The 24,178-nt window shown below is 34.9% G+C and overlaps 2 protein-coding genes across 2 annotated transcripts; one reads left to right on the top strand and one right to left on the bottom strand.

Moving 5' to 3' along the window:
* Positions 1–3,715: 3,715 nt before the first annotated feature.
* On the bottom strand, positions 3,716–15,502 carry fbxl13 (F-box and leucine-rich repeat protein 13). The gene is made up of 17 exons (XM_051885065.1): positions 15,192–15,502; positions 13,996–14,105; positions 13,811–13,909; positions 13,635–13,730; positions 11,392–11,527; positions 11,257–11,309; positions 11,068–11,168; positions 10,847–10,976; positions 10,634–10,732; positions 10,424–10,544; positions 10,178–10,340; positions 8,275–8,394; positions 8,059–8,185; positions 7,904–7,987; positions 7,654–7,788; positions 4,555–4,718; positions 3,716–4,400 (listed from the first exon to the last, which is right to left on the bottom strand). Exons 1-17 carry the CDS (start codon positions 15,313–15,315, stop codon positions 4,322–4,324), a joined length of 1,941 nt encoding a protein of 646 aa, XP_051741025.1. The 5' UTR covers positions 15,316–15,502; the 3' UTR covers positions 3,716–4,321.
* Positions 15,503–17,574: 2,072 nt separating this feature from the next.
* Positions 17,575–23,391, top strand: armc10 (armadillo repeat containing 10). Its single transcript, XM_051884757.1, has 6 exons — positions 17,575–17,960; positions 18,151–18,296; positions 18,435–18,569; positions 20,067–20,243; positions 20,319–20,390; positions 22,387–23,391. Exons 1-6 carry the CDS (start codon positions 17,687–17,689, stop codon positions 22,636–22,638), a joined length of 1,056 nt encoding a protein of 351 aa, XP_051740717.1. The 5' UTR covers positions 17,575–17,686; the 3' UTR covers positions 22,639–23,391.
* Positions 23,392–24,178: the final 787 nt, after the last annotated feature.

The following is a 24,178-nucleotide window of genomic DNA, read 5'->3' as shown; positions in this document are numbered from 1 at the left end:
AAAAACACACCCTTGGGAAAAGATTTCTTACCAAATGCATAAATGTTATAAAATATATAAATATATTTTCCGCAATACAGTAAGTGTTGACAGGTAATGTCTGTAGTTGCTCCATAGGAGTAAGAGTAAGGAAGGTGTGCGGTCAGTCAGGAGAGGACAGCCACTCACGTCCAGCTCCTTCAAGAAGTGACCGGCTCTTGTTAGATACTTCACTGCTGTATCTGTCATCTGGTGTAGCAAAACATAGTTTTTCAACTATGATGTTATATTTACCCTTTTTGAATGCCGTATATAGTAGGGTCAAAAGATCTGAGACCACTTGTGAAAGTACTTGTTTTCTAGTTCAGGGGTATTTTTTCACAGTATAAATTGGGTCCTTATACATGAAAATATCTAGCTTCCTTTTAAATTTTAGAAGAAGTGTCCCTCACACGAGGATGATCGTATTTGAGGGTCCGTGGCATCTAAAAGATTGAAAAGCCTGTTCTAATTGAACGCATTTTTTATTAAAAAATTATATTAGCATAAAAAAATTTGAGTAAAAACTTTCAAGCATTTGATTATTTGAATAATGACCTTGAAAAGTGTGTACCAGCAAAGAGTATAAAACCCAAGAGGCGACACTTTGATACTTTTTGGGTAACAGCCACTAGATGGCGCTCCGGTAGCGCGGCCGCCATTATGGGGTGAAAATACTAACTGGACCATAGAATCCTTCACATTTTACGCACCCAAAATCGGCGAATTTCACTGCCAAATCAGAAGCGCAATAGAACAGTTTTTTAAATTAAGTCACCAGTAAATTGTATGGCTCCTACAGTAAATGTTGTATATTGTCTTATATATGTTTTATTTTACCAGTTGTGGAATCCAACCATTCAACCATCTGAGGTAACGTAGTTAGCCTAGGCCTACTTTATTGAGTATTTCCATTTTATGCAACTTTACACATTTATTAATAGTAAATTAATAATTAATAAATTTAAGATCATCATGTTTGCAGTGAACAATATTTCAGACCTAGTGGAGTAATAGTAGGCTAATAATAGTATTACTCCACTAGGTCTGAATTGAAATAGGCTATATTGTACGTTTTAGATCACGCCTCAAATATAACGATCTTATAATACATGATGCATTGCTGTGTCCGTTATCGCATAATTCCCACTTTTGGACACTTTTGCTTTAACGAACATTAGACAACACTGCAAAATCAAGCTGTTACATTCATATATTGTCCAACATTCCCAATTTTTCTGATGCATGTCCTTAATTTAATTTCATATGTTGGTATTAATTCAGTGTTTATAATGCTAATACTTGAACTTCAAAGAATTTTAACCCAAACTGACTGGGTTTCTAGAGAGCAAATGTTTTGTGAAAAAAAGTTGAAGACTTAAACACAAAGTCTGTAAAATAAACTGTTAAAAGGATTTGATGATCACTAATGATAGTATTTTATTCTGTGTTGTCATCATTCAGGTTGGATTTCAGCTTTAATGTACGTATTTTTAAACAAAGCAGCTGATATTGCCATAGAAACTAGTGGACTGACGAGTCGCTTTCACCCCAAAATGGCGGAAACGCAGGGCCGCTGCTGGGCGCTGGTGTTGCAATGGAACGTTCTATTGAGTGTCGCTTCTTGTTAGTGTATATTCTTTGGTAGTGAACTCTTAAAATTTATATTTTAATACATGTCATTTTATAACATTTTATATTTTCTGGAATAAATTTTATTTTGAATCTCACTGTATTTAGTTTAATTATTCTGGAATTGGTTTATAACCGTTTAGTTGCATCCCAAATGACGCAGTACGCTCAGTGAGGCCTCCATTGCCAGCAAGATAATTAAAGCTACTAAAGACATATTTAAAACAGTTCATGTGACTACAGTGGTTCAACCTTAATGTTATGAAGCGACGAGAATACTTTTTGGTGCAGCAAAAACAAAATAACGACTTTATTCAACAATATCTAGTGATGGGCGACTTCAAAACACTGCTTCATCAAGCTTTACGAATCTTTTGTTTCGAATCAGTCGATCGGAGCGCGTATCAAACTGCCAAAGTCACGTGATTTCAGTAAACGAGGCTTCGTCATGTCATAGGTGTTTTGAAATTTCAATGGTTCACCACTGGGGGGCGTGACTTTGTCAGTTTAAAACGCGCTCCGAACCACTGATTCAAAACAAAAGATTTGTAAAGCTTCGAAGCTTCATGAAGCAGTGTTATCACCCATCACTAGATATTGTTGAATAAAGTCGACGAGAAAAAAAAAATAAATAAATGATACGAGGGCGGATTAGAACCCAGAGCCTCTGGTACAAAAATTCTACCGTTAGTCCATCAAGACAACCTAACATTACTTATGAATCCACCTATTTATTGACTAAAATAAATACTCTTGAGACTAACAATATATTGTATTATAGATGTAAGGATGAAACTATCATATTAAACATGAGGTCTATGTCAATAAATTTTGTGCTTTTATTATTGTAGTAACACAATTACAACACACACCCCCCCCAACACACACTGTCCCATCCACTATTTAAAATAAAGTTGTGCCACTGATTTGAATAGTAATGCAAGTCAGTTGAGATGGAGAAACATAATTGCAGCCATTTCCATAATCATCTGTTTTAAGTTTAAACTGAAGATTGCATCTTAACGCTTCAGTGTTTACAGACCAAAAGGTCCCTCCCAACTATTCTTGTTGCAGAAACTGCATAACGCATAGACATCGTATTTTTTCTAAGATCTGTACTTGATATTTACAAATCATGTAAGTAGTAAAAATTTAAAAATAGATGCAGGTTGTTTGCAGTGAAACTTCGAGCAACATTGACCATAAATAGAATCTCACGGATAACAGACAGGAAGAGTCTTTCACATTGACTATTCATATATTTTGTGCAATTGAGGTGTTGATTAGAATCCCCAGAGTTGCCAGATTCAGTACTTCAACCTTTAGAGACACAAAAACAAATGACTGACAGAGAAAGAGAGTATTTTAGTGTTCAGTCAGTGTGTTAGGTGACAGACGAATGCAAGTGTTCCTCCAGCTGGAAGAGAAAACGGAGTTCACACAGCACTCAGGTGTACGACTCAAGGAGCACAAGCAGCGTCCAGCAGCATTACAGCAGAGTACCATCGGCTGTTAGTGCTGATGAGGAAGAAGAGAGGCCGGAGAGAAAGAGGTGATTAAAGTGATTTTGTACACTTTAAAATGTAATTGTAACCATTAAATGATCAACCCAGAAACCCTTGAAGTCAAGCTGATTGACTTCGAGGTTAGGGGATCTGCTGAGAGAATCTGGAAATGACATTGTCTGTTGTATGTATTATGCATCAAACCTGTAGTTTAGGTTTAGGTACCCGTCAGACAAAATGTTTTCCTTCAGGCACTGTTCTTTTGTATTTTTTCAAGACAAAAAACTACAGTAAATCTATATGCATTTTTATCTAACCTTATTTTGAACTAAATTAAAATAGAAGCATCCTGTTATGGTGCATTATTTTATTGTATCAATAAACTAGGTTTTAATCACAATACATTTAAAGGTGCAGTACTATAGCATAAGGAATAGTGTCTAAATTAGGCTGTCTAAAGCTCAGAGTTCAACAGATTATTTTAAAGTTTATGTATTAACATCTTAGTAAGACATAGAATACAGATAACTTGAGTTTAGAATATAAGGCAACTAGTGAACTGTGCATATGATTTTTTTCCTGTTTTATTTTTATTTTGTGATTCGATATGAAAATGCAATAAATAAATGTAATTAAAAGAAAGGTCCCACAGTATCCAATCTTAAAATATAAAAAACCCAAACAATAGTTAGAGTTTAAAAAATTTCCAACAACACATCAGACAATCCTTATATAAATAAACAGAGTTTGGTATTTTTCAAACAGGTGCCTTATTCTTTAATTTCTTGTGAAATGAAGCGTGTGAAATATGGCATGGTACGTCCTGAATTTTATCATTTTATAAATGAATTTACATTCTAATATGTTTTTTTCTCTTTTGCCAAAAACTTGACAAAACTATATTTTAATACTGATTCCCAATCTTTTTGTCTTAAGACAGCCCCATGCATCTGTAAGCAATTTTCAGTATTTTGTACCTAAAGAATCAGACTTATGAAAAAACACACCCTTGGGAAAAGATTTCTTACCAAATGCATAAATGTTATAAAATATAAAAAATATTTTTTCCGCAATACAGTAAGTGTTGACAGGTAATGTCTGTAGTGTCCTCATCCTGCTGTCTTTGTTTCTCCAGTTGCTCCATAGATCTCGTTGAGTTGTAGTAATTAATCCAGGCTGTAGGGGGCGTCATCGTTACTGTGTTTCCAGTGTTGAACACGGCGCTGCAGCTTCAGAGCGGCCTGACTGAAATGAGAACGGTACAAATAAACACTATAATCAATAACATAGGACAATCTCTGCCTAACTATATGAAACTAAATCTTCAGCATCTCCTATCTGTCTTTAAATATGCACTGTATTTGTAAGTGTATTGTGTTGCTGTCACATTGATTCATACCTGGAGATGTTCTTGCAGTAGAGCATGCTGATGGACCGCAGCTGCGGACAGCAGCACAAGAGTAAGGAAGGTGTGCGGTCAGTCAGGAGAGGACAGCCACTCACGTCCAGCTCCTTCAAGAAGTGACCGGCTCTTGTTAGATACTTCACTGCTGTATCTGTCATCTGGTGTAGCAAAACATAGTTTTTCAGCTATGATGTTATATGTACCCTCTTTGAATGCCGTATATAGTAGGGTCAAAAGATCTGAGACCACTTGTGAAAGTACTTGTTTTCTAGTTCAGGGGTATTTTTTCACAGTATAAATTGGGTCCTTATACATGAAAATATCTAGCTTCCTTTTAAATTTTAGAAGAAGTGTCCCTCACACGAGGATGATCGTATTTGAGGGTCCGTGGCATCTAAAAGATTGAAAAGCCTGTTCTAATTGAATGCATTTTTTTATTAAAAAATTATATTAGCAAAAAAAAAAAAATTGAGTAAAATCTTTCAAGCATTTGATTATTTGAATAATGACCTTGAAAAGTGTGTACCAGCAAAGAGTATAAAACCCAAGAGGCGACACTTTGATACTTTTTGGGTAACAGCCACTAGATGGCGCTCCGGTAGCGCGGCCGCCATTATGGGGTGAAAATACTAACTGGACCATAGAATCCTTCACATCTTACGCACCCAAAATCGGCGAATTTCACTGCCAAATCAGAAGCGCAATAGAACACTTTTTTTTTAATTAAGACACCTGTAAATTGTATGGCTCCTACAGTAAATGTTGTATTGTCTTATATATGTTTTATTTTACCAGTTGTGGAATCCAACCATTCAACCATCTGAGGTAACGTAGTTAGCCTAGGCCTACTCTATTGAGTATTTCCATTTTATGCAACTTTACACATTTATTAATAGTAAATTAATAATTAATAAATTTAAGATCATCATGTTTGCAGCGAACAATAGTGGAGTAATAGTAGGCTAATAATAGTATTACTCCCCTAGGTCTGAATTGAAATAGGCTATATTGTACGTTTTAGATCACGCCTCAAACATAACGATCTTATAATACATGATGCATTGCTGTGTCCGTTATCGCATAATTCCCACTTTTGGACACTTTTGCTTTAACGAACATTAGACAACACTGCAAAATCAAGCTGTTATATTCAGATATTGTCCAACATTCCCAATTTTTCTGATGCATGTCCTTAATTTAATTTCATATGTTGGTATTAATTCAGTGTTTATAATGCTAATACTTGAACTTCAAAGAATTTTAACCCAAACTGTCTGGGTTTCTAGAGAGCAAAGGTTTTGTGAAAAAAAGTGGAAGACTTAAACACAAAGTCTGTAAAATAAACTGTTAAAAGGATTTGATGATCACTAATGATAGTATTTTATTCTGTGTTGTAATCATTCAGGTTGGATTTCAGCTTTAATGTACGTTTTTTTAAACAAAGCAGCTGATATTGCCATAGAAACTAGTGGACTGACGAGTCGCTTTCACCACAAAATGGCGGAAACGCAGGGCCGCTGCTGGGCGCTGGTGTTACAATGGAACGTTCTATTGAGTGTCGCTTCTTGTTATTCTTTGGTAGTGAACTCTTAAAATTTATATTTAATAGGCTACATGTCATTTTATAACATTTGATATTTTCTGGAATAAATTTTATTTGAATCTCACTGTATTTAGTTTAATTATTCTGGAATTGGTTTATAACCGTTTAGTTGCATCCCATGACGCAGTACGCTCAGTGAGGCCTCCATTGCCAGCAAGATAATTAAAGCTACTAAAGACATATTTAAAACAGTTCATGTGACTACAGTGGTTCAACCTTAATGTTATGAAGCGACGAGAATACTTTTTGGTGCAGCAAAAACAAATGAAAATGAAAATTCTGTCATTAATTACTCAACCTCATGTCGTTCTACACCCGTAAGACCTTCATTCATCTTCAGAACACAAATTAAGATATTTTTTATGAAGCGACGAGAATACTTTTTGTGCAGCAAAAAACAAAATAATGACTTTATTCAACAATATCTAGTGATGGGCGATTTCAAAACACTGCTTCATGAAGCTTTACGAATCTTTTGTTTCGAATCAGTGGTTCGGAGCGCGTATCAAACTGCCAAAGTCACGTGATTTCAGTAAACCAGGCTTCGTCATGTCATAGGTGTTTTGAAATTTCAATGGTTCACCACTGGGGGGCATGACTTTGTCAGTTTAAAACGCGCTCCGAACCACTGATTCAAAACAAAAGATTTTTTTAAGCTTCGAAGCTTCATGAAGCAGTGTTTTGAAATCACCCATCACTAGATATTGTTGAATAAAGTCATTATTTTGTTTTTTGCTGCACAAAAAGTATTCTCGTCGCTTCATAAAAAATATCTTAATTTGTGTTCTGAAGATGAATGAAGGTCTTACGGGTGTAGAACGACATGAGGTTGAGTAATTAATGACAGAATTTTCATTTTTGGGTGAACTAACCCTTTAAAGCTGTGATAGTTGACTGCATGAAGTGTCATTCCACATTTCGGCTGCGTCCAAAATTGTATACTCTTATTTTGAATAAGTAATTACTTTGCCACTGCTAAAAAAATACATTCTATATAGTATGAATGTGTGTAGCAGGAATGTATTCCATACATACTAGATTCGCCATGTTGTCACTGTCATGTGACCTACCAGCTCCTCTCCCATGGCCTCATGGGATAGTAAAGTGTCCACCATGCACACTTCAGAATCTCGCCGGAAGTAGTAGGTCATCCGGGTACTTTTTGCCTACTTGTTTATGAGTACAGTGAATTCGGACATACTACTCTTGTCATATACTGTTTTTCACCTACTATATAGTAGGGAAGTATGCAATTTTGGATGCAGCCTTCATTTTTAAGTGTTAAGTATTTAAAATGTACTTTTCATATTTGGAATTTTCAGTGTGAACACACAAATCGCACTATTTATACTACAAAACGGCACAGAATAGTGCGCAAGTACGCACTTTTTGTTCATCTGTTAACAGTTAATTGTTTCCTGACTAAGAACCCAGCTATAATTACTTTGTGCACTTTTTATTCATTAAAGATTACTGATTTAAAGAAGTACTTTAGGGCATCCAGCTATTCTGACTGTGGCAATGGTCCTGCAGAAGAAGGAAAGGGCTTTGATCGCACGATCAGACAGACACACGCAGTGACACACATCCAAAAGCTCCAGACGATGACATTGTCGGCAAAACATCTGCACAGAAACAAAATTATGGCACATGAACTTTTCCAAAAACAGTAATCAGGTTGCAAATACATGGCAAGTCATAAATGTATGCATAATGGAGTGATAAAAAGGTAAACCAAACCTTTATTCCATTATCTGTAATGAAAGCGCACTCGGTTGCGGTCAGTTTTCTCAGACTGTTGTTGGCCCCCAGAACTGCCAGTCCCTGTGAAGGACACATTTTTAATATAATAACAGCTGTAAAAGGATTATGTGTAATGAATTATATTAGTTTACTTTGTCATGTATTTTGCAGCCGGTGATGTCCAGAGAGACCAGAGAATCACATTTGTCCAGACACTCAAAGCCATTATCTGTCAGGTTCTCACAGAAACACACGGCCAGGTGTGTCAGATTGCTACATCTGGAAATTAATTTTACATTCATAAAGTCTCTGTATAAGAGGAATTTTATGTGAAAAGAGTGTGTACTGTAAGTATTAACTGTTTTCACCTCTGAGTTATTCTCTTCAGGGACAGGTCAGTAACTTTTGGGCAGTAGGAAAGATCAAGCTCTCGCAGTTCAACAGCAAATGGTCCTTCAGTGATGTAATTGACTCCCATATCAGTCACCCTAGATTGGGTAAAAAACAAACAACATAAACTGAACACAATTTTATAGAATCTGAAATGCATGTCAAGAATGTAACCAAATATTAAAGATTGGGGCAGCAAATGTAAAAGTTTCAGAATCGGTTGTATGGAAATCCTTAATGGAAAGGTGAAATATTTATTTTTTGAAGTGCCTCCCTGAGTGTAGCCTATTAAATCATGTATTATTTTTTCTGCTGTATGCAGCAACCAAAAATGGGCAAAAAAAATCAAAATAATTTTGTCTAATTTTCTGCACATTTTTCCCCTTATTAATTTTGTGGAGTTTCCTAACCAGACGCCACGCCATGCCACGCCATAAAAGGTATATTCAGAGTTTTTGAACAAGCCGCGACGGCGACACGTGACGATTCTATTTTAGAAACGGTTTCTATTTTTCTGTGAAGTCGAAGTATGGCAGTAATAATCTCAGGTAATGTTTATTTGCTTTATTTAATGTTAAAAGAGTGTAACGTGACTTTGAATACCATTTAGTGCTCCCAGCGTCCCAGCTAACAGAATTTTGTTATAAGAACGTTCTCTAAATATTCAGTGTTGGTTCTGGGAGCGTAAAAAACGTCCAGTTTTCTTGACGTTAGAGGAATGTGTTTAAGTCGGCAAATACAGAAAAAAGTATTTTAAGCCACTTTAATGCAATCATTTGTCTGTTATTAAAACAGACATGGTGATCTGCTTTACCAATGCAGAAATGTTTTGTTGAAAACTCCTGCAATTACTGATAAAGAAGCAACTCAACAAGAGCTTAACTAAAGCAAACACTGATCTCCGTGATGGTAACCATTTTCAATAAGACATCAACATCTAAACCTCTGTTAATTCTCAATAAGAACTTCTGTAGAGATGTGACAGAAATAAAGTCAGTCTGGTTAGTAATAAGTGAAGCTGTAATGCTGTTTGTGGAGTTGTTTAATCAGATCTTGAGCTATTTAATGTCTTTTATCTTCAGTTCATCTAAGGCTGTGGCTGAAGAAAGTTCTCTCTCTTTTATTTCTCTTTCTTCCAGTGCTTGTTCACAGCAGGTGTTTGAATGATTGAAAGAATGTTTCAGGAACATCATACTAACCTTTAAATAACATTCTACTAACATTAAGGAAACTGGACATTTTTATGTTCTTGGAATGTTACAAATCAACGTTCCTAGAATGTTGAATTTTAAATCAAAATTAAGTTGAAAGAACGTTTGAGGAACATTATAAAAATGTTCTTCTAACGTCAAGAAAACTGGACGTTTTTTACACTCCCAGAACCAACACTGAATATTTGGAGAACTTTCTTATAACAAAATTCTGTTAGCTGTGTTTGTAGCCGTACTAACAGCAACAATGGATAATTCACCTCAGATCTTGAAATTAAACAAATGGAAACAAGAACGTTCAAACTGTTGACAAACAATTGTATTTTATGACAAAGACTGTTTTAGTAACGCAGAATGTATTTTTATATTGTTTAAATGGCGTGTTATTTGTGAATTTGATTATGTACTTATCATTTCCTTGCGAGTGCCTTCAAGATTTATCTCTGGTGCCGTGCACTTGCCGCGAGAGCCCGCCCACACGCTGTTCTGATTGGCTGTGGTTTTTGATTGATTTTGTCGCATCTCGTAGTCACATCGCGTCTGGTAGGTGTGTGTTCAGATTTTTTGGCCCATTTTTTGTTATCTAACACCACAGAAAAAAAAGGTTCTCAAAAAGACGCTGTGTTTGCATTTTTCTATATATTCACATCAGTGCAATGGCTTCTCTCACTTGAAACACCCTGAGATATTTAGTTTGCACAGTTTAGTCAGACTTCCTAAAGACTTCAAGCTGGCATCAGTCATGCGAGGACAGTCGGACACATGGACCTCACTGAGTTTCAGAGAGCTCCGGCACAGGGCCTTCAAGCTGCTGTCCGTCATTCGCTCATTACCTGAAATGCAGAACACACCGTTTCTGTTTTACTAATTTAGCCCTTCTAGCCATGCCGCATTATTTGAACACACAAATACAAACCTTCTATTTGGATCTTGTTGAGGCTGATCATTTCCGCGATAGTTTTGAATGCCACATCAGATAGAAACGGTGAGTCCAATAGGGAAATCACAGTCAGCAAATGACATTTAGACACTAAGACCTTGCAACAAAGAAAACAACAATTACCAATTCAAACCTGGTGTCTAATGTACATAAAATGTGACAAGGTCTATGTAACACACACTGTACCTGCACACAGGTGTCAGTGAGGGTGGGCAGGTCATTTAACACAATCTGTTGAAGTGAACTGCAAGCCTCAGCGACATATGTAAATCCATCCACAGATATCTGTAGAGTGGAAAAAAACTTTTCTAACATTTATGTAATGCAATTAATTTGATCAATCCTTAATCTGATAATCATTTTAGCTAGTTCGCACATCTTATATGTGTCAACACTAACCTGAGAACAACCGGAGAGGTCTAGATGACTGAGTCTGTGACAACCTTTCCCTGTGGTCAGATACTGCAGGCCTTTATCAGAGAAACCCATGCAGTATGCGAGATTCAGAGACCGCAGCGTCAGACAGCATCTTTTAAACAACAGTCAGTACCAGAACCGTAAAAATACAGTTATTTCTGTCATTATGGTTGTGTACTGAGAAACATGTAAGAAGTTTGTACCTTGAGAGGACTCTTACAGTGGCATTAGTTATATGAGTTAAGGCCAGATTAAGATAGAGGAGAGAGTGACATCCCTCTAAAATCATCTTCATATTTTCATCCTGTCAAGATTGTTTCCGAGCAAAATAGGTATTAGATTGATCAAAAGCAGCAAAACCTATAAACACAATGTGTTTGTGTCCTACTTACATTAACATTTAAGCATTCACTCAGATTGAGTTCTTGAAGATTTCGGCATTGACCTTTGAAAATAAAACACATGCAAAATATAATTGATCAAACTGAAGATTTATGTCATTTTTAAACTGATTAAAGTAAATTTACTGATGCGTCTGAAGCTCGACCCCTGCACCACTGTGCAACCGCGCAAGTTTACAGAGATCACATAGACACGATGTGCCCGCAGTATTCTCTCCACAGTCTGATCTGTGATCCAGCTGCTCTCAGAGGAGAAATCAATCTGTGGAAACACATTTTACAGATTATACTGTCTATATACTCTTGTGAAAAAGAAGTGCACTTTAGCATACTTTTAAAAAGAGTACTTAATACAGAAATAATATGCTCTACAATAATATACTTAAGTGGAAAATGATGTGATGTTTTAGGACACTTATTTGAATGTTATTTAAAATTAAATGAAAATGGTACACTATGTAACTTTCGGCCCTCTAGAGGTTAAAAAAAACTGCATGCATTTTGCGGAAGAACATTGTTTTGGTTGTGCTTCGGCTCTGCTTGACTGTGTGGATGAATATGATTATCCTACTTCTCATAAAACATTCACTACTAAGCTTAAGAGATATAACCAGTTTGGCTGGAAAGGATCTCAAGTTGACTAGCTGAAGATGTTACTGTAACTTTACCCATTAATAGACATGGTACTTCCTTTAAAGTAAATTCCAGCATAGCGCTACAACAACCTATTATTAAATAACCCTTCACAATAGATAATGCTTTACAATGAACTCTGTTGGAGAGCTACATAAGGCAATTTATCTGTTCAGTAAAACACCTTACTCATCTTTTGAGTAATAAAAATGCCATTTCCGCATCGCTTTTACAACATTTCCAGTCCCTCAGTTCTTGCCATCTCCAGCTAATGTTGATTCTGGTTTTATTACAATTTCTGTCACATTCTATTTTAGTCAGCAGATTCTCCTCTGTTTAGCATTTTTTTTTTTTTTTTAAATCAGGTGATTCCCTGGTGTTTTGAGATTTAGCTGCTACATGTCAACCTTTCTCGCTCTTGGTGACAACAGGGTTACCAGGTTTTCAAAACAAAACCCGCCCAATTGCCCAATCGCGTTTCTGGGGGGATCTCTCGGTAATAATTGCATTCTGGGGGGTAAAATCCACATTTTTGTCCAGGTTCCCCTGGTAAAATTCGCATTCCAGACGCTAAATATGATGTTATTTGGGGTCGCTTCAACCTGCAGACATGAAAAACAACCCGCGGCAACAGTGTTAAAGTAGCCCAATTCTGCAGGAAAACCACGGACTTGGCAACACTGCAATTAACCAATGCCACTCCCACCTTATACATGCGTCGGAGCAACTTTTCTCTATTTATGGACATGACGAGACAGGCACGGGCGAGTGGCATATGTACGCAATTTCCCTTCGAAAACCATCCCGTCAGGTCTAACATATAAACACTTATAACAGGCTTACCATAGTGAATCAGGGTAAGACAAAAACCCGTTTTGACTCATTATTTAAATTTTGTTATATTTAAGTAGGACTTAAGTACATCTTTTTATGTATTTTCATAATTACTTCTTTGAAATATGGTTACAGTGTACAACCAAATGTACTGACAAGTTTTTATCGTAAACTAAAATATACTTTAATGTATATTTAAATATATTTACACATTTGTAATGATGAAATTGCAATTTAGTACGTTTAAAATATACCTTTAAATGTAGCCTAATATTGAATAACACACTACAGATATATTTATAATAAAGTATTTTACACATGCTTTAGTATGGTAGTCTATGGAAGCCCGTTTCCACCACTAAATAAACAAATAAAAACAGTAATTGCGACTTTTTATCTCGCAATTGCGAGTTTATATCTCACAATTCTGACTTTTTTCTCACAATGCTGAGTTATAAAGTCACAATTCTGAGATATAAACTCGCAAAAAAAAGTCAGAATTGTGAGATATAAACTCGCGATTGCGAGGAAAAAAGTTTCACACAATTGTGAGTTTATATCACGCAACTGCGAGTTTATATCTCAGAATTCTGACTTTATAACTCGCAATTGTGAAAAAAAAAAGTCGCAATTGCTGTTTTTATATTTTTATTTAGTGGCAAAAACTGGCTTCCATAGTAGTCAACACATCAAATAAAGCATGATTATAAAATTATAACATGATGTAAAATATACTTTAAAGTAAAACTTTTAATTTAACATTATTACACAGTTCACTTTTAAAAAGTGTGTCAAGAAACACAGTCATGAAAGTGCGCTCTCTTTAAATGCGCTTAAGTGGCCTTTTATTTCATTACTTTTAAGATTTGACATGAAAGAGCGTTTAAGTGAGCTGCACTGACCTCAGTCCACAGTGAGCTGATCTGAGTGATCGCTTTCCAAGAATGACACACCTGAGCACATTTCAGGAGGTCACGCACACCTAGACTTTGGAAGATCTGCACCAAATTGTATATTAAAATCACAGTTGACTTGAAGCCAGTTATATAATTGTAACGTCACAGAGGTTAAGTGATACCTTAAGAGACAGCTTGTTGGGCAGCAGTGATAGTCTGTCCTGTCCATTGCCCTGTGGTATCTCTGAGTTCAGACTTTCTTGAATCTCTCTCTCTAGCCTCTGAACATACAGACATACATAATACCTAAACTTCTTATCAATTAAATGCATTTGTGTTTCACACACATTCTAAATTGAAAAACTACCTTAAAATATTCCTTTGTTCTTTTAGCGTCGTGTACAACATGACGCCAAGTCATTATGATGTTTCTGCAGTGAACAGACTCCTGCGCTTTCTGTAGTTTCCTCACAGCATCTGGATAACATAGATAATGCCTTCACATGTTACAATCAGTGTTGGGGGTAACGCATTACTTTTACATTTACAACAAAATATCTGAGTTACTTTTTTTTCCATTTATTGACTGACAGCTCTCCTGTTGTGTGCGCTGTGTGAACATGATGGTTATTCTAGACTAGTTCTAGACTGAATGTGAGCATACATTTACTCATTTACTTCTTCTCCTGCGTCCTATTCTTCTGTATTCCAGAATATCAGCACAGCTGAAAGGCTTGTTTGTTTGAACTGCGCCCTCTACTGGATTGTGGCGTGTTCGCTCCGCAGGAACAAGGAATGATTTTAGTTCTAGGAACTCCTTTTGGGGGAACTAAATTAGCTCCTACTTCAGAGTAGGGTCTCAAACAGTACTATAGGAACTATCAGTGACGTGAGTGTACGTTGATTTGTCAAACGCAGGTGAAACACCGGCATTTTTAAAAAGCCATGTATACATATTTACTCCACGAACATGGAAAACAGATATGCGTTTACATTCCATCTCCGTTATCACGAAACCCACGACACACAACAAACACAACTCCGATCACAGCGTCTTCCATCCACTGGTTTTTAGCATTTGTAAATGCTGCGCTTAAAGACACCACTGTCGGCCGCTTCAGAGTTCCTTTTACCGGTGCGAATGCAACCAGGAACATGGTTTCTCATGAGAAATTAGTTCTCAGGGAACTATCCTTGTGGCTAGTTCCTAGAACTGAGTTCCTGTAGCTATTCAGTGCGAAAGCCTCTTTATTTATTTCACTTTTGGTGTGAAACGGCCTTTACATTTGCCAAAAATAGAACTTTTTTGTTGTTATAAAAACAAACAAACAGCCAAGCCCAGATAAGAAAAAGTAACATAATGCATAACTTTCCATAAAAAGTAACTAAGTAACATAATTAGTTACTTTTTTTAGGAAGTAATGCAATATTGTAATGCGTTACTTTTAAAAGTAACTTTCCCCAAGATTACAATATTAATAGAGAACAAAATGGTTAAATTTAATAGCTGGACTTCCTAAATATTCCAACTTTGAATTCCATGTAACCTGATGGAATAAATACCATTCTGCCTGTTTTTGCGAAAGCAAACCCACGCTGTCCACTTCATGAAAGCCAGTTTTATCCCTCTTTGTATGTGATACAGCTTAGCCTCTTCCATTCTCTCTAGGAGCTTGGCAGCTTTCATTTTCTTCTTTGAAATATAACTCTTCCAACCCCTTTAACATGAGAAGACAGACATTAGACATACAGTCCCAGTGTTTTTGCACACTCTTAAAAATTAAAGTTCTTTATTCTGGTTCCATTACGAATCTTTAACATCCCACTGCAAAAAAAAAAAAAAGATTCTTTATAGGTGAAGGGGGTTCTTTAGATTTTTAAATTCCAAATGATTATTTTATGGCATCACTGTGAAAACCCCCTTTTGGAACATTTATTTTGAAGAGTGTAGTAAAGCAGGTTTTGTCTGCTGTTGTGGCTCTTTAGCTTATATACAGTTTTTTGACACTCACATGAAACACGTTTTGGTCAGGTTGGTTCGATAACACGAGTAAGCTTTCTCCAACGAATGTGACAGAAACTGTGAGAGGGGAAAATAAATAAATGAGTTTAATAGATTTGTGATAGCAACAACCCTATTCACTCTGAATAAAGAATACATGAAGATGTGAGATTTACCAGGCTGTCTTCTGAATTTCCAAAAATACCATAAACAATGTTTCCTGCCAGTGAGGAGATTTGTTTGTCTTTGTCAATAAATGTGTGCCTAAAGAATTCAGAAACAATTCACATTTTAGAGCTGTTAGTAGTAGTAGTATTTACCGTATTAAAACTACTTGAATTTACATCTCAGAGTCATCGTTTATTTTCTAATGTCACAAATTATAGACAAGCCCACATACCAGCAAATCTCGAAATCCTGATCCTCTAGAATTGATCGGATCTTCTCTTCTATAAAGTGCAAAGGATCTTCAGGGCATGAGACACATATCCCAGCAAGCAAAGCCTATTTGAAATGCAAAATAAAATAAATAAATAAACATATGAATCTGATTGTGTTCAGTTACACTATTTCCTTGGCTGGCTCAATTATTAACTAAGTTGATCATTAAATCACCTTGTAAATCTGAGGAAGTGAATGTTTAATAATATAGTCTCTCAAAACTGGATCTGAATCTTGCAAAGAATTCATCATAAAAACGATGGCAGATGAAGTAGATTAATGATTTCCCACAGTTAGTGCAACAATAACCTGAGACACCTGTAGCTTCTGTCAATATTTACATTCATGTTGCTTGGTGACCTGAGCAAGTGGTTGGTCAGATGAAATAATCCAGTATTAATAGCATATATATATATATATATATATATATTTGAATTTCAAATAAAATTTCATAATATAGGCTACTTATATGCCTAAATATGTAGCCTACAACAGTGATATATATAAACTTAATATGTTTTGAATTTATTCCCTTTAATGCATGCAGACAGAATTGAAGTTGAACTTGTTTTATGCCTGTTTTTAATGATTTCTAGCTCTGTTTGAAGATTTAAAGGGTTAGTTCACCCGAAAATGAAAATAATGTCATTCTACTCACCCTCATGCCGTTATACACCCGTAAGACCTTCATTCATCTTCGGAACGCAAATTAAGATATTTTTGAAATCCGATAGCTCAGTGAACGACTTATATAGTGATGGCTGATTTCAAAACAATTAAAAGACTACACCTTGGTCACCCAACTAAAATGGATCATTTAATTCTACAAGATCATGCAGTAAATTAAGTTTGTGTGGCATACTGCTTCATGAAGCTTCGGGGCGTTATGAATCAGCGTGTCGAATCATGATTCGGATCACGTGTCAAACCGCCAAACTGCTGAAATCACGTGACTTTGGCACTCCGAGCCGCTGATTCGACACGCTGATTCATAACGCTCCGAAGCTTCATGAAGCAGTGTTTTCAAATCGGCCATCACTATATAAGTCGTTCACTGAGCCATCGGATTTCAACAAAAATATCTTAATTTGTGTTCCGAAGATGAATGAAGGTCTTATGGGTGTGGAACGGCATGAGGGTGAGTAATAATGACATTATTTTCATTTTTTGGGTGAACTAACCCTTTAAGAGTACATTTTTGGGGCTTTAATAGAGCATTCTGGGAAATGTTGTACATACATACATACATATATATACACACAAATACATACATACATAAAACACATTTTTATATGTGTGTGTGTGTGTGTGTGTGTGTGTGTGTGTGTGTAATTAAAAATGTGATTTGTTCTCTTCAAAAATTTCGGTCAAAAACACTAACAACGTTCATGAACGCTCGCTCAACTCAAAATGTATTATTGAATAATTATAATTATGATAATATATGTATATTTAAACCAAAGTCATTCATGAACGCAACTCCGCGAAACATTTTGGTCGTCCACTGATGCAATAGGCGGCAACGTGAAGAGGAAACCGTCAGTGACGAGTATATGATCAGGAAGTATGGACATCTTTATTTATCCTGTCGGACGAGAACCATGTGTTAATATTCATGTATGAAATCTGCGCATATCGCAGAATGGGAGATGACAATGTCATAGCCCGGCTCGGCAGCATGAAGGCTCTGTTGGGGATTGTAGCAGGAGCTGGAGCCTCGTATGGGATTTATAAACTAGTCTTTGGTCGTGTAGGAGATGGAGGAGTAAACAGAAGAAAGTCTGCGAAAAGTGTGACTATTCAGCCTGGGAGCTTAATGGCCAAAGTATCTGGATTTAAAGTTGTTAGTAAGAGTGATAATCTGGATCCGTCTGCGGAGACTGAATCTAGTAAGTGACATTCAAATGTTTTTTTTATGAGAAAGTAAATACACCACTATATAAGTTTACACTATAAGTTTTTTTTTTTAATCAAACACATTGTATTTATTAAATATGGGGAGTTTGTTCATTTTTGTGTCCTAGTTTCTTGATCTGTTCATACAAACCTTTTCTTTGTTGTTTTTTTTCTTCTCATTAGGTGATATTCACTCAAAATCTGCTGCCAGCCTGGAGCCTCGACATCTGAGTATGCTTCTCTCCCTTCTGCAGAGCAGCCCAAACCCAGAAGAGAGGAGAAATGTTCTCGTAACCTTAGGAAATGCTGCTGCCTTTACTGTAAACCAGGTCAGCAAATTGTTTGGCTTCTTGACACTGTGCATTACGCTTACTTGGTTAATATGTTTTGACTTGAAGAAGGTTAAAAAAAACCTCTCACTTTGCAGTTGACGTATCATGTTTACAATAATTGCTTTTCTTATTCAGGATCTTCTGCGAGAATTTGGAGGTCTTCACATCATAGCAGGATTCCTCTCAGACCCTTCATCTGAGATTCGGGTTCAGACTCTAAACGCTCTGAACAACTTAAGCATGAATATCCGCAATCAAGAGCAGCTGAAGGTATTGCAAAAACTGTATAGATTTTATAATATATATACACTATCAGTCAAAAGTTTGGAAACATTACTATTTTTAATGTTTTTGAACGAAGTCTCTTATGCTCATTAAGGCTGCATTTATTTCATAATAAATACAGAAAAAACAATAATATTGTGAAATATTATTACAATTTAAAAATATGGTTTTCTATTTTAATATACTTTAAAATATAATTTATCTCAGTGATGCAAAGCTGAATTTTCAGCATCATTACTCCAGTCTTCAGTGTCACATGATCCTTCAGAAATCATTGTAATATGCTGATTTGATACTCAGTTATTATCAATGTTGAAAACAGTTGGGTTGCTTAATATTTTTTTAGAACCTGTGATACTTTTTCCAGGATTCATTGATGAATAAAAGGTTAAAAACAACAGCATTTATTCAAAATATAAATCTTTTCCAACATTATAAATCTTTTCTATCACTTTTTATCACTTTAACACATCCGTGCTGAATAAAAGTATTAATTTCTTTCAAAAAAAAAAAGAAAGAAAAAAAATTACTGACCCCAAACTTTTGAACGGTAGTGTATATTGTTACAAAAGATTTCTATTTTAAATAAATGCTGATATTTTTTAACTTTTTATGCATCAATAAATCCTGAAAAAGTATCACAGGTTATAAAATAAGCAGCACAACTGTTTCCAACATTGATAATAAATCAGCATATTACAACGATTTCTGAAGGATCATGTGACACTGAATACTGGAGTAATGATGCTGACAATTCAGCTTTGCAACACAGAAATAAATTATATTTTAAAGTATATTAAAATAGAAAACCATAATTTTAAATTGTAATAATATTTCACAATATTATTGTTTTTTCTGTATTTATTATGAAATAAATGCAGCCTTAATGAGCATAAGAGACTTCGTTCAAAAACATTAAAAATAGTAATGTTTCCAAACTTTTGACTGGTAGCGTATATATATATATATATATATAATATATATATATATATATATATATTTTTTTTTTAGTACATGCCTGTTGCTTTTGAGTCAGTGTTGTTGTTAGGTAATATTGTTCAAAATAGTTTTTTGATAATTAAAATAAAACTGAAATAAAATATAAATGGAAAAATGAAAATCTTAAATAAAAAAAACCTGAAAGAAAATTAGAAATGTTGCCTTCAATGCCTTGGCAACTAACTGAAACATGTTAAAGTGATAAAATTACTAAAAGTAAAATATAAATAAATTAAAACTGTATAGAAATTTGTGCTGTCAAATTGATTAATCACGATTAATCGCATCTAATATATAAGTTTGAAACTTTTATGTTAGGTTCAAATATAGGGGGGAAAGCTGAATGAAATTTAAAATAGAAAAAGAAAAGCTCATTCAAAATATTAATATATATAAATACTATAATGCTATATAAATAATACTAAAATACCATGTTCTCCCATTGATACTATGGTAACACATGTCTCTGTTGTTGTTGTTCAGATATATATCCCGTCAGTGATGCAGTTGATTGAGATGTCACCTGTGAACTCTGACCTTCAGCTGGCAGCGCTCCGATTACTCACTAATCTGTCCGTCACCGATAATCACCAGCATCTGATGAAGAATGCTATTACCCTCCTCCTGTCGCTACTTGTAGTGAGCAATGAAGTCCTACAGGTGATTTTTGGAGTAATGTATTGAATGATATGTGTACACAATCAGATTTGTTGAATATTTAATCTGTTCCTGCAGATCCAAGTCCTGAAGGTCCTAGTAAATCTTTCCTCCAATCCAGATTTGATGGACGATATTGTGCAAGCTCAGGTGAAGTAATATGTCACTTATGGTTTCTGCTGTAATGCTTTCCCTTTTTTGTTGGTGAAATCCAGTGCAGTGAATTTTCTCTCATGCCAACACAATATGATTATAAATAGATAAACCTATAAATAATCGCCTTGGTTGCTGGGTGTCCTAGTTTGTCTCATTGGCTGCTGTTGACACTATATCTATTTTAAGACCACTCTGTGGCCATGATTTAGTTTAGAGCTGCACGATTTGGGGGAAAACATCTAAATAAATAAATAAAAAAGCTCAAGGTTTGCTGTGCTTGTTTATAGGGATTCATAATATGACCAAAGATTTGTGATTATATATCAAGTAGGGCTGAAACGTCGTGTTTATTTGATAAAGTACTGTCAATTGTGATAAATCATCCTCGTGTTATGGATATCGCCATCTTTTATACTGTCGCTATTGTGCGTTTGAATGCTGTTCGATCATACAGATATGTATCCGAGCAGATCATTTAATCTGCTGAATGAACAAAACATTTCAAGACTCAGTCCTGTAAGCAAACGCTGTTGTCGACTAACAGTCACTGAATGCAGCCATTAAGAAAATTTCTGATAGTTGCCTTTTAATTCTTAGCACTTTATTTTTTATTTTGCTAATTTTTTATTTGTAAAGTAAGTATTAGAAAAGGTTTGAATAAAATGTTGACAGATTAATCGGAGAAGTTAGTGTTATTATTTCTTAGCTAGTTAATTAAAGGATTAATCAACCAATCTGAAAATAATCAATAGATTAATCATAAAAATATAGTTAAAATAAAAATATTAAACTAAATAAGAAATATTTTAATGTTTTATGAAATGTTGAAAGATTAATTATTTATTGGCAAGTTAACTAAATGATTAATAAACTAATCAATCAATAAATTAATCGTAAAATAGGTGATAGATTAATCGATTAACTGGAAAAATAATCAATAGAAAAATATTATTTTTATGATTTATAATTATTATTAAATAAAAATATTAAACTAAATAAGAAATATATGAATTTTTTAAGAAATGTTAAAAGATTAATGGCAGAAGTTACCGTTATTATTTATTGGCAAGTTAACTAAATGATTAATAAACTAATCAATCAGTAGATTAATCGCAAAATAGTTGATAGATTAATCGATTAATCCGAAAAATAATCAATAGAAAAATATTATTTTTATGATTATAATTATTACTAAATAAAAATATTAAGCTAAATAAGAATTATTTTAATGTTTTAAGAAATGTTAAAATATTAATGGCAGAAGTTACCGTTCTTATTTATTGGCAAGTTAACTAAATGATTAATAAACTAATCAATCAATAGATTCATCGCAAAATAGTTGATAGATTAATTGATTAATCTGAAAATAATCAATAGAAAAATTATTATTTTTATGATTATAATTATTAAATTATTAAAAAATTAAACTAAATAAGAAATATTTTAAATATTCAATGTTCAATATTTTAAGAAATATAACTTAAATATTTTAAAATAAGAAATAAAAATTGAGTATTAAAGAACTCTAATAACAATTTTACGGCTGTTTTAATTTCTTCATTTTTAAATGTATTTTTTAAGATTTATTTTTTGGCGTTTTTGCCTTTATTGCGATAGGACAGTATTCAGACAGGAAGCGAAGTGGGAGAGAGAGAGGGGGACGGGATCAGGAAAGGACCGCACACCGGGACTCGAACTCGGGTCGCCTGAAGCGGCATGCTGCCCACAACTCATTTTCAAATGTTAAACCATCGTTAAATTTTATTTAGTTGGAAAATGGCAGGAAGTGCTTCACTCTGAGCCATGCATATATGCATTTTTAATCAAATCACAGTCTTTATGATTTGATAATCACACTAATCATTATTGCGATTTCGGTTTTATTTTGATTAATCGCGCACGCGCAGCCCTAATTCGTTTCTTCTTTCAGTTCTAAGAGCTTTTATGTATTTGCACGCACTCATCAAGTTACTTGTAAATCTGTTTACAGGCTCCAGCCTCCTTGATCTTGTTGTTTGACAGCTGCACAAGCACATCTGTTCTTCTCCGCCTGTTGTTTTTTGTGGGGAACCTGCGTGCGTGGAGACCCTCCGCACAGGTAGCTGAAGCTCTGAGGACGAGGCAGGACTCTCTGTACTGTGTTCTACTGGACAGCTCCTCTCAGCTGCACCATAAGCTGCCTCTGCTGCTCTCCCATCCAGATGAGGAGGTGAAGACGCATGTGGCCAGACTCCTCACATAACCTTACAGAATACTTCTTGCCAAATATACCTGTCCTTCTATGTGTAGAAGGTGACACAAGCTTGTTCACCTACTGAAACGTTCAGGCTCAGCATTAACAACCTAGCATTAATTCCTTAGTGGAGCAGTGTTGATATCCAGCAGGTGATCCACTTGGTTGGCCGTCAGTATCCTTTCAAAATGTTGGAAAATGGACAAGAAATGACTCCCTCAGGTGTTTTGAGAGATCTTTGTTCATAAAATAGACATTTGTGAACACCACAGATCTCCTTTGAGAACATCTCCACTGCCAATCTTTTACTTGCCAAGTGAATGCATCTTACGAGCTTGCAGGTATTTTCTCTGACCACACTAAGTGCTTTGGATACCCAGACTAGTGGTGGAAAGGACTCTTGTAACGTCTTTGCATGTGTTTAGAAATGTTAATGCCTTGAAATAAGTGTTTCTTCAGTGCTGCATAAAGCAAGTGAAGTTTACCACTGAACAAAGGTTATTCAGGTTATGCTGAGGTAGTAAAGATCCAGGAACCCTATTTTTACAGAAAATGTGCATTGATTGTACTGTGATTTTGTTTTCTGATGCTTGATGATGAGATTAACATATTTAATAAAAATGATTTGATGTTTTAAGGCAATTATAAAAACAATGTTTGCTTGACAGTTTAATGTTTGCTTTGACATTATTTTGGAATGCTTTCTGGTTCTTATGTCAGGTTTGTGAAAGTTCTTTAAAATAAATATTTAAGTTTTAATAACTTTTGTTTGTGCTTCTGAAGACCAACTACATATTCAGATTTGTTTTAAATGCAGAGAAATAACTTTCATAAACTCTTGAATCGCAGCTGAGTTTGAGAACTACATTCCCCACTAATCTTAGCAAGTCATCCAGGGTTGCCATGTCTGCTTATTATAAGCAACTTTGTGCTGGTTTTTTTTTTTTTTACATTTATTTCCTACCATAGCATAATAAAGTATGACAGCTTCGTTATGTCGCGTAACAAGGTTCATCTGTCTTTGTCATTAATTCTGGATTGCGCTGATACTAAATTTTTCTAGGAGCTCGAGCGTTTTTCAGTATGAGAACGTTCAGAAATATGGAAGCTTATTTCTGCCATGGAAGGTAAAAGGTAAAAAAGTTAATTGCCTTTTTTTTTTTTTCTTTATAGTTTTTATTTTATATCAGTTTTTTTTTTTTTTTTTTTTTTTTTGCGTGTCACAAATCAGACTTTTTTTCTCAATTGTGAGATAAAAATTCGCAATTAAAAAACAATTCTGAATTTTTTTCTCAAAATTGTGAGTTATAAACTCAGAATTGCAAGGGGAAAAGTCTGAATTTTGAGGTTTTTATTTGTTTTCCATAATGGAAACAAGCCTCTATACAGAAAGTCTCAAAAAACAGGGATACCTTATTTTGGGTTTGTTTTGTCAGACGTATTTGCTTATTTTTCCATCGAGATCTGGCAACTTGGTCGCTCAGCTTAAAGGGTTCACTCAAAAATGAAAATTCTGTCCTTAATTACTCACCCTCATGTCGTTCCACAC

This window comes from Ctenopharyngodon idella, chromosome 24, assembly GCF_019924925.1.
Source record: "Ctenopharyngodon idella isolate HZGC_01 chromosome 24, HZGC01, whole genome shotgun sequence".
NCBI lineage: Eukaryota > Metazoa > Chordata > Actinopteri > Cypriniformes > Xenocyprididae > Ctenopharyngodon > Ctenopharyngodon idella.
Note: the sequence above shows the minus strand (reverse complement) of the source record. Positions and strands in the feature narration are given on the sequence as shown.

Bases quoted from the DNA above. Each gene is read 5' to 3' on its own strand.
- fbxl13 (XM_051885065.1), bottom strand. From the start codon at position 15,315: ATGAAAGCTGCCAAGCTCCTAGAGAGAATGGAAGAGGCTAAGCTGTAT. The intron at 10,545-10,633 runs GTACAGTGTGTG...CTTTGTTGCAAG, and splicing joins TCACTGACACCTGTGTGCAG to GTCTTAGTGTCTAAATGTCA. The intron at 7,789-7,903 runs GTTTGGTTTACC...GTTTCTGTGCAG, and splicing joins TTACAGATAATGGAATAAAG to ATGTTTTGCCGACAATGTCA.
- armc10 (XM_051884757.1), top strand. From the start codon at position 17,687: ATGTATGAAATCTGCGCATATCGCAGAATGGGAGATGACAATGTCATA. The intron at 17,961-18,150 runs GTAAGTGACATT...TCTTCTCATTAG, and splicing joins GTCTGCGGAGACTGAATCTA to GTGATATTCACTCAAAATCT. The intron at 18,297-18,434 runs GTCAGCAAATTG...TTTCTTATTCAG, and splicing joins CTGCCTTTACTGTAAACCAG to GATCTTCTGCGAGAATTTGG.